Genomic DNA, 16,851 nt, shown 5'->3' with positions numbered 1-16,851 from the left:
ATTGAACAATAGCAGAAATCATTGACACACAATGCTCTTGCAAATAATTGAAAGCCTGTTTCAGAGCTTCATTTAGTAGGCAGTGCTTTCATTAACCGTATCCATAAACTAAAACCACATCCCAAAAACAGTTTGCCTTGTAATTTGTCAAGTATTCAATTGTCAGGCTGGATTATCATCATTTTATATAAGAGTCCCATTTTTTAAATTTTTTTTTAAGAAACCAGGGAGCTTTTCAGATGAGTTAGTTTTAGTTTCTCCCATTTATGTATTGGCAGGTTATCTCTTATTCATTCCATCTTACAAATCTGCGTATGTAAAAATAACATGTTGAAAATGTAAGCCCCATTGAAAGCTGAGCAACTGTCAAAACACGCAAAGTGTTAGCATAGCCACTTGCAGCATTTAAAACAAAATTGCTAAATGATAGGTCTTTTCCCCTCCCCTGTCTTTTGTTACTTACAGGATTTTGGAGAAGATGATTCTCTCTACATCACCAAGGTAACAACTATTCACATGGGCAATTACACGTGTCATGCCTATGGCTATGAAGAACTGTATCAGACCCACATTCTTCAGGTGAATGGTTAGTAAATGGCACATGTGACAATTCGCTGAAATGTTCCTGTGAGCAATGCTGAATGTTAATATTGTTCTCACAAAAGCAACAAAACAAAAGCATAATGCATCTTTTCACTGCTACCCGCAGAAGGGGAAAGAAACCTGTTATATTGTTAATTTACACATTGAGAAACGGCAAGGGAAAAGAAAGCAGCGATAGAGAGATCAACCGAAGAGATATACAAAATATTTGTTAATTTTTTTTAATCTATAGCAGTGATGGGTGAAAAGTGGATTGGGAGCTACTGGGAGATCTCTGGCTGATTTACATTCGTAAGGCTTTCTGACTCCGAATGGCAACAGCAAAAAGGCACCTTTCCTTCTGATTGTGCAACAGGCCTTCACTTTTATCTCCTCCACTTCATAGAACCCCATGTATACCCCAGAAATCTGCTCTGGAAGGTCCCCATATCACCGGAAGCAGATTTTGAGGGTGTGCAGGAAAGTGAAATCAATTGCATGAGTATTTCACTCCTGCATAGACAGTACTGGATAAGGCCCTGTGTCTTACTCTTGGCTTGGTTCATAGCGTTCTCAAAAACAAAGTAGATCCATCAGTCCTGAAGTCTGCCTACCCTTGATCTACAGTTAATACAATTTATCAGTAGAGCGGTTATGAAAGTTTCCCAGGCCTTTGTCAGTTATCATCAATCTCGTGGGCCGACAACTGTTTCCTTGGGGTAAAGTTTTCTTTTCTTGGTCACTGCCATTTTAGCTGCCATTTTATGAATAGGGCTATATGCAGCTTCCAGACAGGGCTCCAAACACAAGTCTGAAGCAGGGTTGTTGTTTTTAGGCCAGCCGAAGAAAAGAAGAGATGAGCTTGCAGGATGGGCTCTGCTTAAAGGAACAGTGTGTGGTTAATCCATTGTGGCTGGGTGCAACAAATTGGTTTGACTTACGTTTTGTGTGTGCGTTCATATATATGCAGCTAGGTGGGCTGTGCATGTTTCAGGGAGGAAAAGAATTCCCTTATTAAAATGTTCTTTGTGTGATAACGAGGAGTGGTTTGCCCAGCAGGGCAGAGCAGCAGCAGCAATACCTCCTGGCAGGAACACCATTGTTGCTTTTACCAGGAAGTCTGAGGCAGCAAGATCAGGGCTGTGCAGGCACACAGATAGAGCCAATCCAGCACAAATACATACACCCTCCTGGTCTGCAGCAGTAATACCTCTTCCAGGAGTGTCTGTTGCTGCAGCTCCATGATACCAAGTGGCCTGCTAATGATAATTTCCAATAAATGCTGGATGGGGGGGTAGCATTTTAAATGTATATTTTATTATTTGTATTTTCTTTGTTGTTTTCCACCTTAGGCAACTCTGGGAGGAAGGGCAGGGTTAAAATGTTAATAAATACATAAGCCAAACAGCTTGCTCCTCTGTATCTTTTCAGATATTCTGGAATGTTACTGGTGTCAGGCAGCAATGTAGATTTGTTGCCATCCCTGAGAATCCAAGCCCCAGAAGGCTTTGAAACTTCAAAAGATGATTGCACAGAGTGGGACATTGTAGACAGTAGATCAAATCCAAGGCTTTCTCCAACCTGTCTTTTCAGATACAACAAGTTGAGAGGGGGGTATGTGTTCTTTGTAGATGAAATCACAGGGAAGTGAGTTTCATGTTTGCTTTTATATATATCTGTAATACCCTGTGAGGCATCCTCTCCTCAAAGGGCATCCTTCTCATTACAAATCTTCTTCCTTGTTTGCCTTGTAATACGTCCAAACAGCCAAGCGCTAGCAAACATGTCAAGTGTGTGGACATCAGTTTCGACAGAGTGGTGTTGGAGTCTTATGCAACACTGCAGAGTGATGCCAGAGCCTGTGAGAAAGATTTGTCTGATGCAGTGTGGAAGGTTCTTATGCTACCTCTTGAGATTTCTCCCCAAAGTGCCTTGTTGCAGTTCTTAATGTACTTCACCCCCATTGCACAACTCTTCTTTTTCACTCCAGTGATTACATGTTCCGGCAACTGATGATGGGGCAGTGGATCAAAAAGGGATAGCAAAACAATGCTGTTTGACCTACAGAAGGCAGTGCTAGCATTTCAAGATGGGTTCTTCTTCAGGGATTGCTTGCATTTCATAGTTTTGCAGTCCAAGGACAAGGTCTGAGCCTTTTCCTTGGACTGAAAGGCAGAATACTAACAAAGGCAAGGAACATGCAATTAGACTAATATATAAACTAAGTGAACTTAGCAGAAAATGACAGATAATATAATAGCATATGATAATATATTTTAAATGCATAGAGAATCAGCATTCGGGAAAATAATGCTCTAGTTTGGTGCTGCCATTATGAGCCATACCATAATACCTATTTCACAAAAGAACCTGGACCAGTAATTCAGATTGTAAGAAGCTGCCTTATTATAACAAATTGGGCCATTGGTTCATCTCACTCAGTACTGCCCACAGCAGCTTTCCAGGGTTTCAGACATTTCCAGCCCTACTTTAAGATGCCAGCAACAGGACCTAGGACATTCTGCATACAAAGCAGAAGCTCTGCCATACATGCTCCCAATGTTCACACAAATACGCTAACAGTAACTAAATATTTAGGCCTATTCCTTTTCCTTATCTCAAAGCAAAGGCACCCCGTGGGGCAAGTCTGTAGATCTTAGTAAATGCTGGTGCAAACCTCTTTTTTCCCTACCACAAAATGTGACCCACAAATACTTAAGGATTATGTTGATAAACAACAATAGTTTGTTTGTGCACTTTCACTTCGCACTGAATATTGCACCCATTTAGCACATCTGTGACCAATTCCATGAACATGGTGCCCAGTTCGCATTCCTTCTATTGTTGAAGAGAAGTGCGTTATTTTTCATTGTGTATCTTCCAGTTTGGGGACTGACACTTTGCTGGTGAGGGAGGCTCAGCCTCCCTCCCTTTCTCTCTCATCCTGTAAAGCATATTTTGTAAGTCGTGTGGGAGTAATCAGAGAAATGACTCCTTCCCTTGTCAGCCTTAAATCTACCAGGAACTGGATCAGTCCCTGTGGAGGCTGGTCCATTAGGGCAAATGGGGCACTGCCCCACCAACCTCTGTCTGCCCTCAGCCAGTCCCCACCTGTCTGTCTTCTTTCTTACAATCAGTCCGAGGGGTGATACTGTCTGTCGGCTTTGTACTCCTTAGTCTCAATGTTGCCCCTTAAAGAACTCAGCGGGAAGGATGGGAAATAACTAGTATTAGTTCGATCTGCCACACTTTGGTTCTGGCTCCACCTATTGTTGGTCTCCCACCCTTCCATTCAACCAATAGGCACCAGCCACCACTGATAAATTCTGAGAAATGTGGGGGAAAGCTGCATTGTGTGGGGATCTTCTATGTCAGCAGGGGATTCTGACATTACCAAAGTTGTGTGGGAAAGACACATGACACAGAGCTTCCCAGTCTGTTGAAAGAGAATGAAAGAGGAGCATGAAGTAAAATATGGGACATTTTGAATAGGATAGTTTGAAACAGCACCATTTTGTGAAAAGTAAAACTACCGATGTTTCTCTAAGTTCTGCTCTCTTTCACAACATTTCTTTCAAGAAGATGGAATGAATCTGGTTCAATGCACTCTGTGCCTGTGAATAGTTAATAGGGGTCATAAAGAAACGTAGGTATGCTGGTAATATGCTTTCTCCCCTTATATGTGCTCATATCACATTAGAGTTTTGTATTTTATACATCAAGTTTAGCGAAAGAAAAGCCATTTATCATTTCTAACAGAAAGCTTTTTGGGGGGATAAAGAGCCTCATAAAACAGTAATCTGCTATGAAAATGGATAGTTTGCAAACCAAAGACCCCTGAGTGCCAGGAATCATTTTCCTTGGTTGCTGCTCCGTAGAATAAGTTGACATAAATCATCGTAACGTCTTCCATGAAAATGGCTACCAAAGGTGGTTGGCTCCTCAATCCAATTTCAGAGATCATCCAAGAGAGCTCCCTAGTAATAGACAGCCATTTGGAACAATGTAATGTGTGGCAATCTGGCATTTAGAAGAAAAACAGAAAGGTAGAAAAATTCCTCCAGTTTTAGATCACAATCAAACGGCATATGAGCGATCTGTCCATGTAAATCATTGATGGAAAATCACAATGTTCTTTCAGCTGAGAGCTTTACATATGAATCTGAGTAGAATTTGCCTGCTTGCACATTTGGGCAAACAGGGGTTATTTCCCCCTACTCTGTACTGGATTCAGGAGGTGTTCGTGTTTAGAGGTCAGTGCTGTTAAATAGATAGGTTTGGTTTCATGGTTAAGTCGGTCACGTTGCTGGCAAGGAGGTGTGGGAAAGGTTAAGGTTAGATAAGGCAACAGGTGAGCACCCTTAGGCACCTCCATGGATTGTGAAGGTCATAGGGTTCATCCACACTTCCATTTGCCCCACTTCTTTCCCCTGGAAAATCCATGCTTTAGTGCTGAATCAGAGCAAATGGCAATCGAGTTTTCCACAGAGCAGGTTTCCTGGGGGGAAAGCAGTAAGGCAAAGGCAAAACCACTTGGACCCGTGTCTAGATAGCACAGGACAAGCAGAAAACCACTCTGGCCCATGCTTCCTAGGCCAGGTGTGGACAAGCCTTTAGCCTATTCTGGAGACCCACCTGCCACATCTTCCCAGAGTTATGGGGCCTTGGATGGGGTGGGGCAGGAAGGGGCCCTGGCTTTGGAGCTATGCCTTGTCATGTGCCTTGAAATGGGCAGGGCTTGACTCACCCAAGGTTGAGCTTAAGTTAGGTTCCCACTCTGTAGATTTAGTTTAAATAAAATTTGGCCCTAGTTCAACTCCTCATTTATGTCTCACCCATTTATTCTTGGTTTCAGTCACAGATAGATTGGTACATTCATTCCTTGCTTCCAGTGCACAACTGGCAGTTGCCATCACCCTCATGTCGTCTCTGAATCCTCCATTTAAGGGAATAAAAGTAAAATATTTAAAAGAGGTTGAGTGAAATCAGGAGTGTGTTGGAAGTTCAATGCTCCTATGGAAAGTGAAAGACTAATGTGCAGTTCCCACTAATCCTTCTGAAATGGTGACATAGTAATTTCACTTTGAGGCAATTTTAATGGAGAACTTTGATTCAGTACTGCAGGTGAGTAGTGACAATCCTTTCACAGGATAAATGTGTGCATTCAGGGCTGCTGCTGAAACATATGGGAAAGCTTTGTTCCATACTTCTTTGGGATCCTCAGAGAAATAAGGCGATACCTCAGCCTTTATTAATTCCAGTTGACAAGTCTTGATCATATGGCACTGAAGTCTTTGTTACTTTTGCCACTGGAACAACCACCTTGAAAGCATGCACCTATAGAAACCTATCCAAGCCTTCTGCAGCCCTATTCTCCGGCCCATCACTAGCTAGAACTGAACAGGCAGATCCCAAGAAGACAACCTTCAGTGGTATCTGCACAGCTATAGAACTCTCTACCCAGGGAGACTCATCAAGCCTCCCCTTTTCCTGTCTTTAGATGCCCATTGAGAACTTAATTTCAAAACAACCCATAAAGCTTTTTACAAGTGTGTTTTATGGTGCTTTTGTATATAGCTATACTGTTGCAGCCACAAACATATTTAATTGGTGTGTTGCTGTTACGCTATTTTAATACTGTGAGTTGCCTTAGGAAAGTGTTTCGTTCATTATTTTAAAAAAGGATGTTAAATTAATAAATAATAGAGGTCTAACAACAATGACTACTTTGCAAAGCTTTTAAGGTTCACTTGGTAAATCACTGTGTGGGACGATGGAGAGGGAAATATTATTGTTGTTTAAATTTGACATGCCTACTCAGAAGGAAGTCTCATTGAATTCCATAGAGCTTGCTCTCAGGTAAATGAATTTACCTGAATTGCAGCCTTAGCCCTTGTTCACAGCCTAACCACTTCTATGAGCACATTAATGATGATGATGATAGTGAAGATGTTATTGCATGAAGAGACATCTTCATTCGTTTCAACTGAAGAGAAAGTAAGGAGACCAAGAGGGACATTTTCTGCTCTAGTGAAATGAATACATAAAAAGAAGCCGTAAAAGCATAAAAGAAGCCGTGTGTGTGTGTGTGTGTGTGTGTGTGTGTGAGAGAGAGAGAGAGAGAGAGAGAGAGAGAGAGAGAGAGAGAGTTTTCTGACTCTAGACTGGAGCATGGATGTTGATAAAGGAAATATGGATTATTTATTTAGAAATGTGTACCTCACCCTTCGAATGCTTTTGCACTGCTAAGAGCAGCTGATGGTTAAAATACAGTATGCTGTCCAGATGCTAACTATTGATTCCCATAATAAAAGAACAATATAAAACAAGCCGATATAAAAAATTAAAACAGGCACAGCATAAAAAACCCCTGAACAGAGTGCACTGTATAATACACCACCTGCCAGGCAGAAACTTGCTGGAACAGAAATGTTTTCACCAATCAATGGAAAGCAGTGAAGGAGGAGGCCAAATAAACCTCCCAGGATAAGTATATAATGCTGGTTGCAGGAAGGAGAACACAAAAACCAGAATGTAGAGATTAGGCAGGCTGTTGCAGGAGGAAGTGGTTCCTTGAGTATTTTAGAGCCAAGCCGTTTAAGGTTTTAAAGATAACCACCAACACTATAGTTTGTGCTTGGAAGCACATTGGCAACTAGCGCAGTTGTAGTAGAATGGGTGACATACGACCCCGTGGCCAAGCACCCATGAGCATGAGCCTTGCAGCTACATTTTAAAGTTTCCCAATGTCTAGCTCAACAACTTTTCCGTCCAGATTTTCACTGTTTGAAATATGACAACCCTACCAATGTCACCTTCAAGGCAACTTCATGTTGAACATAGTACAATAATCCAACCTTCATGTAACTAAGCTGTATGAATTACTGTGGCCAGGTCTTACGTTTTGAGGAACAGGCAAACAGGAGTACCAGCCTAAGGACCACCTTACCCTGTACATTCCAAGTTGATCACTGAGATCACCTGGGGAAGCACCAGTGCTATTTTTCTAGAAAAAGAGGTGCTGGAACTCACAATAAACGCCTCCCTCTTTCTCTTAGAATGGCAACGGCACCTACCTGAGAGATTCTGGAACTGAGTTCCAGTGAGTTCCCTCTGGAAAAAAGCCCTGGGGAGCACTATTAGTATTAGAAGTCATGCCTTCTGTGTTGTGGAGCCATCTCTGTGGAACTCCCTCCTACTGTGTGGAGGGAGCCAGTGTGGTGTAGTGATTAAGAGCGGTGGTCTCGTAATCTGGTGAACCGGGTTCGCGTCCCGGCTCCTCCACATGCAGCTTCTGGGTGACCTTGGGCCAGTCACACTTCTCTGAAGTCTCTCAGCTTCACTCACCTCACAGAGTGTTTGTTGTGGGGGAGGAAGGGAAAGGAGATTGTTAGCCGCTTTGAGACTCCTTAGGGTAGTGATAAAGCGGGATATCAAATACAAACTCTTCTTCTTCTTCTTCTTCTTCTTCTTCTTCTTCTTCTTCTTCTTCTCCTTCTCCTTCTCCTTCTCCTTCTCCTCCTCCTCCTCCTCCTTCTCCTGGAAGTCAGGCACCATCCCTGCTGAGTTTCAGATACTTGGTTAAAGCACTTTTTTTCAAAAGGCCCTTGCGTCATGAATGCTTTCCTGACGTTTTAAAATATTCTGATGTTATTCGTTCAAATTCCTGAGATCTCAAATTTCTGAGGCTTTAAATTTCTGAGGCTGAATTTATATATTTAAATTTTATATATTGTATATTTCTTATCACTGTAAGCTGCTTTGAGACTTAGGCAGGGAGAAGTAGATTAAAGCATTTCTGATACTGTGTTTTAATTGTTGTAAACTGCCCCGGGATCTTAGGATGAAGGGGGGGGTAAGAAATAATAATAATATGTGATATATAATATTGTTGCACGCCACTCCAAATGGTACCAGATTCCAGGGGTTCCAAGTGCTTACCCAGGCCTCTTGTTTCCTTTTGGGAATGAGGCACAGCAGAGATGGTGGTGTCTTTATGATATATGGTTTATTTACACGTATATACAACCTGAGCTTGCAGTAGAGTGGTCCACAGCATTAACACCCCCAAAGGGTCTTGCTTCTCCCATAGCCACAGCCTTGGATTCCAGCAGAGATCAACCATTTCACTGCCTCTCTGGCTTTCTAGCTTGCTGTCTTGCTTCTGGGATGCAAAACTCCCCCCTCCCCCACAAAAATTGTCCCAGTGATTCCATGTAGATGATAAATATAATGAGGAAACAAAGCTGATCCTTATGGGTCACCATATGCCACTGAAGTGTCACATGCCATTTCCACCAGAAATGGAGTCTTCTGGAGTAGGGCCTTACCCCACTCCAAAAAACAACTGGAACCATTTCAAAATGATGCCTCCCAATCCCATCTAAGGCATATAGTAGCTAAGATTCTGCTGAGAAGTCCAACAGGGGCATATTTACCTTGCCCAATTCTCAGCATAGGAGAAGAATAGTTTCGTTCCAAAAACAACACCTGAAGCAGGATCAAAGTGGTGGGTGTTTTAAACTCCCACTTTTTTAAAAAAAATAATGGGTCTTTTGCTTTGCTCATTTCGAGCACTGCTTGTTTAAGTAAAGTTATAGAGCTTCATCTTTGTTCTGCTTGTGTTGATTAGCTTTAATTAGCATTATTCACTAATGAAAGAAATACTCTTGCTGTTATGCTATCAAGCACTTGCAAGGATTAAGCCACATTCTTTGCTTAAATGGCTGGTGATGAATCAGGCTATAAAGAAAGTCAGTCAAGAAAGTCAGGTTAGCACAATTGATGGGCATTTGTACCAGAAGTGTTTAAGAAAAACAGCCCAGCATTCATCTACTTGCTTTTCATACAGACAAAACTGCCTATGAATCATAACCTCCTATGAATTTGATTATTTTTTCCTAATGAGCCAACCTGCTTTTTTCCTCAGATGCAATATGCCTTCAGTATGTTACCATCTGCACATAATTTTGCATTGTTCTACCCTAGATTCAAGGGACAAAGAAATTAGGTAATTAACAGATTTGTTTAAATATCATCAATCTGCCCATGTTAACAAAACCCTCAGTGAGTTTGCCTATTTCCTTTTATAGATATCCTTTGAAAACAGGTTATATTAAATGAGGATGCTACTCTCATGCCTATTTAAAGATATGATGTAATGTGTGCTAAAATTAGTTTGCCCATGGCTGTAATGAGAATTGCTCAGGAGCATAGTGCTATTAATATGTTGGACTTTTCGTTCTTGTTAATTTACTAAGAGAAAGTTGGCTTTTGTAGCAGCCTCAGTACACAAATCTCTTTCCTTCAGAGAGAGACTCTAACAAATCTGGCATGCATTCTTCCAGACAGTTCATGATTAGTAGGCTTGGCAAAGTCAGAAAGCATACTGTCAGCCTGGTTAGAGACTCTTATGGTATGTGAAGCTTATTGTAATGAATGGCAGAAAATATCCTAACAGCACAGTGTGCCTTGATGGTTTTATGGATAAAATAAGGTAAAACCAAATGCCTGATTTAAAATGGAAGCAAGGTTCAGTTCCTATCTTCTCTCTCCACAATTGCCTCCAATCACTTCAGTTCAAGTTACACCTGAGCTGTCTTTTTTTACATCTTTATAAACAAAAGGACTTGAAACCATGCTTCCCTTTCTGATATCGTTTACAGTATTCACCAGAACTATTTTTAGTTCTGGTGAATAGACTTAAGAACTATTTTAGTGATCAGTAGGTAGGTACAAGATAATGGAATCTTTTTGCGGATAGTCACTGGAAGGAAATAGCTCAAGGGATATTGTGGATGAATATAATTGCTAGATGTTCTTCCTTTCTGAAAATAGCACTGGGGACATATTAATTAGAAGGGTTCCTAGCAAGTTTTAATTCTGGGTTTTGGTGTTCCAAACTGAGTTACCACGCAAAAAAACAACAACAACAACAACAACAACAACAACAACAACAACAACAACAACACCACACATTGTGCTTGCATCTAAAGTTTGTCAGCCGACATCCTCTTGAAAGTACCTTCATTGTGGTAATATTATGAACTGAGCTAGCTCAGTTTGGTGAATATGGCCCCTCTGTGATACACTTTAAAAATATCTAGTCAAGTTCTTGCAAAAAATGCAACCTGGGAAGATTGGAGGGCTCTCACTATGTGTGCAGATTAGTGCCAAGATGAAATAATGGGGGGAATGAACGATAAGAGTTTTTCATGGATTCCTCCACTCGCAAACGACAAATTCATGTCAAAAGATGAATTTCACAAAGATTTGATGCATGCTGATTGTAAACAAAAAATAAGTATTTTTGAATCTTTGAAATTGTATAAGATTTGGTTCCAATGTGCAGTCTAATTTTAGTGTCTGTGTATTATTTTTCCACTAGAGCTGCCAAGATACGCTTTCACACCACTCTAACAGATTTTGCTTATTTTGCTTATTTGGGTCACACTCTACTGAGTGAATGTAGGATTCAACCCCTTCTTTCTTCAGTTCTTGTTTAAACACCAACCAAAACTATTTCAGAATACCATTTTAAATTGGATATATGAGGCTGGTTGGGGCCCATAGATCAGAGAGCATTCTCAGTATCACCACCACCATTTTTTTGCAGCATACAAAATCAAAAATGCAATTTTCAAAAATCCACACATACAGTTACATAAGAACCCATCCCTCCATTTTACAATGCTATAGGGGAAAAACCTTCACTATACAAAACATATGGCAAACACAAATGTGAGTGACATCATAACAATGTGACTAAACTAGCTTGGCTGAGGGGAAGGGAGGCAGCGTAAGGAAATTACCCTAAATTCACTGAAACACGTCATGGTGCTGAGAAGAAGAAAAATCAAGGTAGCTTTCAACAGTGGTGAAGTTTACTTTTTCAATACAAAATGCTGCTATATACAGTTGCATATCAAACTAGCTATTTGATAAATGTGTGTTTTCCTCAAATGGGGCCTTATTCTATCTATCCTTTAGAGACAAGTGAATTCAAACAACACTTTTTATTGCATCTGTTCCGGTAGCAGAAATGTTCAAACTGTGATCATCTCAGAAATGCCCTTCAGACAGGAAAGCAATGTCTTCAACATGCTCCTTCAGGATAGATATAACTCTCACTGATGTTAATGGTGTTAATTTGTATTTTATGACAGAGAAGATTCAGCCCAAATTGCTCCCTGTTGCTGGTGTTTACAGTTTTATTTATTTTTACTCACAAGACACCAGGGAGAGGACACAGAATACTGCCCTCATTCTAACGTGTTTTCATGCCAATTCCACTTCATCACCTGCCTTTAACATGAAGAATGAGGGTGTTGCTCCTTGCTCTCTCAAGAAACTTGTGCATTTTTTTAAAGGTTCACATCAGTGCTGGGATTGCATTCACCACCGATCCTAAGTTTTCATGAGAGCTTCCCATATTTTGCCTGCCTAAACCTCTGAAATATCTTGCCTTGAGTCCTGTCAGGGGGAAAGATAAGGTATAAATAAAAATATAAAATAATAAAATTCCCCCCTCCACCAGCAATTTTGCAGCCTGAAAAAAACATTGGGGAAAGACAGAGGGTATATTTAAGTTCAGCGTTAGTACACACCACAAGCACAGAATTCACCTCTTCAAATACCACCAGCATGGTACATCCCATCTGGGATGGTGTAAATCTGAAAATCTAGTTTTGCCCATTTCATCTCAGCACTAAACCAAACATAGTTTTACGGGCTGGACTACTAAAACGTTGAGTTGTTGACACCTATGTAGGGTTGAGCTGTTGATGGCCAAATTAAGCAGTTTGTAATGCATGAGTTGGTTATTTTTAAAAGCCCTTGGAGTAAATAAACAATTAGATTAGAGTCAAATTTGCAGCACAACCCACCCCCCAAGAATTACTTATTAATCTCTCATGTTAGAATTCCGTAAAGACCAGTGTTTCTTTTAATAATTTGTGTGTTATTTATTTATTTATTATTTCATTTAGTGAACTGCTTCCCATGACAAACCTCAAAGTGATTTATACAAACACACACACTTACACACTTAAAACAAATGCGCATATATATATATATATATATATATATATATATATATATATATAAACATTTCTTGAAATACATATAAACAATTTAAACCACAACAGCATGTACATAAAATCATTCAAATCCAATACAGATATGAACTGGCATGAAGATCTCCATAGAAGACACAGCAAGAGGCAAAGAGAATAGAGATCTGATATATAATGGGAGGGAGTTCTAAAGGATAGGGGCCGCCACACTAAAGACCTTGACAGCATTCAGAATGGGCCTCTTGGTAGGATGACATCTCCAAGATACTTTCTCCCACAGAATGCAGTGATTGGTTGGGTATGACACAGGCCTTTGGGTATCCTGGTCCCAACCTGTCTAGGGTTTACACACCAGTACCAGCACTTCATTATATAATAATAATAATAATAATTAATAATAATTTATTTATACCCCGCCCATCTGGCTGGGCCTCCCCAGCCACTCTGGGCGGCTTCCATAGAAACCAAAAATACAGTAAAATATCACACGTTAAAAACTTCCCTGAACAGGGCTGCCTTAAGATGTCTTCTGAATGTCAGGTAGTTGTTTATCGCTTTGACATCTGCTGGAAGGGCGTTCCACAGGGCGGGCGCCACTACCGAGAAGGCCCTCTGCCTGGTTCCCTGCAGCTTTGCTTCTCGCAATGAGGGAACCGCCAGAAGGCCCTCGGCGCTGGACCTCAGCGTCCGGGCAGAACGATGGGGGTGGAGACACTCCTTCAGGTATACTGGACCGAGGCCGTTTAGGGCTTTAAAGGTCAGCACCAACACTTTGAAATGTGCTCGGAAACGTACTGGGAGCCAATGTAGGTCTTTCAAGACCGGTGTTATATGGTCTCGGCGGCCGCCCCCAGTCACCAGACTAGCTGCCGCATTCTGGATTAGTTGTAGTTTCCGAGTCACCTTCAAAGGTAGCCCCACGTAGAGTGCATTGCAGTAGTCCAAGCGGGAGATAACAAGAGCATGCACCACTCTGGCGAGACAGTCCGCAGGCAGATAGGGTCTCAGCCTACGTACCAGATGGAGCTGGTAAACAGCTGCCCTGGACACAGATTTGACCTGTGCCTCCATGGACAGCTGTGAGTCCAAAATGACTCCCAGGCTGTGCACCTGGTCCTTCAGGGGCACAGTTACCCCATTCAGGACCAGGGAATCCTCCACACCTGCCCACCTCCTGTCCCCAAAAAACAGTACTTCTGTCTTGTCAGGATTCAACCTCAATCTGTTAGCCGCCATCCATCCTCCAATCGCCTCCAGACACTCACACAGGACCTTCACCGCCTTCACTGGTTCTGATTTAAAGGAGAGGTAGAGCTGGGTATCATCCGCATACTGATGAACACCCAGCCCAAACCTCCTGATGATCTCTCCCAGCGGCTGCATGCAAATGTTGAAAAGCATGGGGGAGAGGACAGAACCCTGAGGCACCCCACAAGTGAGAGCCCAGGGGTCTGAACACTCATCCCCCACCACCACTTTCTGAACACGGCCCAGGAGGAAGGAGCGGAACCACTGTATGACAGTGCCCCCAGCTCCCAGCCCCTCAAGACGGTCCAGAAGGATGTTATGGTCGATGGTATCAAATGCCGCTGAGAGATCCAGCAGAACTAGGAAACAGCTCTCACCTTTGTCCCTAGCCCGCCGGAGATCATCAACCAGTGCGACCAAGGCAGTTTCAGTCCCATGATTGGAAGGGATTGGAAGGGATCCAAATGATCCGCTTCTTCCAGGCATGCCTGGAGTTGTTCAGCAACCGCTCGCTCAATCACCTTGCCCAAGAATGGAAGATTTGAGACTGGGCGATAGTTGGCCATCGTGGCTGCATCTAAAGATGGTTTTTTAAGAAGCGGTTTAATAACCGCCTCTTTCAGCGGGTCTGGGAAGGCTCCCTCACGGAGGGAAGCATTCACCACTCCACGAAGCCCATCGCCCAGTCCTTCCCGGCTAGCTTTTATAAGCCAGGATGGGCAAGGATCCAGGAGACAGGTGGTTGGTTTCACTCGTCCAAGCAGCCTGTCCACATCCTCGGAGGTAACAGATTGGAATTGATCCCACTCAACTTGACTAGACAAAACTCTAGCACTCTCCCGCCCCGGCCCTGCTCCCATGTTGGAGTCTACTTCTTCCCGAATCTGAGTGATTTTATCTGCAAAAAAACTTTGCAAAATCATTGCAGGAGAACATGTGGCCCGTACTGGGCCCCGATGTTGCAGGTGGTTCTGCTAAATTGTGAACCACCTGAAAAAGTCTCCTGCTGCTGTTTTCTGCAGATGCAATAGAGGCAGTGAAGAAATTCTTCTTCGCCGTCGCTATCGCCACTTGGTAGGCTCGACGTTGAGCTCTAACCTGTGTCCGGTCAGATTCGGAATGAGTTATCCGCCACCGGCGCTCTAGCCATCTCAACGATTGTTTCATTGCCCTCAGATCCGTGGAAAACCACGGGGCTGTCTGGGCTCCATGCAATCGGAGAGGGCGCTTCGGACCCAAACAGTCAATAGCCCTGGTTAACTCCACATTCCAGCGGGCCACCAGGGAATCAGCTGAAAGGCCATCAACATGGAATAAAGCATCCCCTACCACTCTCTGGAAACCATTTGGATCCATTAAGTGGCGAGGGCGGACCATCCGAATTGGTCCCACCTCCCTGCAGAGGGGATGGGTCGCAGAGAGGTCCAGTTGCACCAGGAAGTGATCTGACCATGGCACTTCTTTCGTTTCGCTTTTATTATTATTATTTTTTATAAATATTTTTTGTTGTGTTTCTTTTTTAAAAAAACACAAAACATAACAGCCTTTCAGATACACATCAAATACATTTGCTCCGCCGAGGTTGTGACTTCCCTCCTTCCCTTCAGCTGGTTTTCCAATTTCTAATAAATTGTATGCGCATTTTAACTGCCAGTTTCTGTCCCTCAATATATATATATCAAGTCCATTTTGGTCCATGGTCAGATACTATTTTTACATTATGTTACAAGATTTATTTCAGTCCTCCTAGTGTCTTCACATTTTTGCAATTATCTTTCAAGTACTCAATATATTTACTCCATTCTCTTTGGAATTTCTGGTCGCCCTGGTTCCGGATCTTAACAGTCAGTTTGGCTAACGCCGCATAGTCCATCACACCAGTACCAGCATTTCAAACCTAGCACAGTAGCTTATTGGTAGTCAGTGCAACTCTTTCAGCAGCAGTGTAATGTGGTGTGTGTGTGTGTGTGTGTGTGTGTGTGTGTGTGTGTGTCAACTTTAGAGTACACAATCAAAAGTAGAAGAGTGCCAGTGGAAGGTTGCCAACTCTTTCTCATCCTGCCAGCTGTCAACTCAAAATCATGCACCCAAAAGGTGCTTTTCTTTCTGCAGGGAAAAGATACAGGCTTACCACATAATTTCCCAGCATTGCAGAAAGGTACTTGGAGTGCAGTCTTGAGCAGTTAAATGATAGGAAAGGAAAAGTTTACAGCCCCTTAAAACAAACAAACAAACACACACACACACACACACAAGAAAGAAACATGAAATTGCACATAATGTATGGTTTGGATCCATAATGTTTGGGTCCTCTATATCCCTAGCTGCCACAACAGTACCGTGTTGTATGTTGTTGGTGCATAAGAGCTGACACCTAACAGCTTAGTTTAAAGCCACCCATTGTTTTGTTTTTTCTCTCTCCACAGTCCCACCAGTGATTCGTGTGTATCCTGAAACCCAGGCACAAGAACCTGGGGTATCAGCCAGCCTCAAGTGTCATGCTGAGGGGATCCCAAATCCCAAAATCTCCTGGCTAAAGAATGGCATTGGTATCATGCCCAAATTGTCTAAGCAACTGATGCTATTAGGTAAGGGTAAGAAAAGTTTGCTTTATCTGACGTCAAATGGAACCGAATTTTTGCTTTTTCTCTTTGCAAATTCAACATCAGTCAATACTTTCTACGGCTTCTTAGGTAAAATCTGGATCAAGTGCTGCTGTATTGGTTGAGATGAAAAATAATTGGCCCTGTGATGCACCAAATGGGATGAAAATTAATTGGCTCCGTGATTCACCAAATGAGTCTCAATGGTGGATGCCCTGTGCAAGGGATTTTGCTGGCACTATGGGACTTTCTCCCCTTTCCCCACCCCATGCATCCCACATACCTCCTGTGTGAGGGGTAAGGAGAGGGGAAATTGTTCTGTCTGACAATCTGAAATGCCTGTG

The 16,851-nt window shown here is 42.4% G+C and overlaps 1 protein-coding gene across 3 annotated transcripts in view; it reads left to right on the top strand.

Moving 5' to 3' along the window:
- Window positions 1-16,851, top strand: part of FSTL4 (follistatin like 4) — a 360,182-nt gene that overhangs the window by 322,317 nt on the left and 21,014 nt on the right. For 2 of the 3 annotated variants that reach the window (XM_081850326.1, XM_081850325.1), the window contains exons 8-9: window positions 466-586; window positions 16,331-16,492. In XM_081850326.1, coding sequence (XP_081706452.1) covers window positions 466-586; window positions 16,331-16,492 — 283 coding nt within the window. The remainder of the gene's footprint in view (window positions 1-465; window positions 587-16,330; window positions 16,493-16,851) is intronic. The other variant, XM_081850327.1, reaches the window with a different exon arrangement.

This window comes from Podarcis erhardii, assembly GCF_964252035.2.
Source record: "Podarcis erhardii genome assembly, chromosome: 2".
Classification (NCBI taxonomy): Eukaryota; Metazoa; Chordata; class Lepidosauria; order Squamata; family Lacertidae; genus Podarcis; species Podarcis erhardii.
The sequence above is the reverse complement of the archived record's forward strand: the minus strand, read 5'-3'. Positions and strand labels throughout refer to the sequence as shown.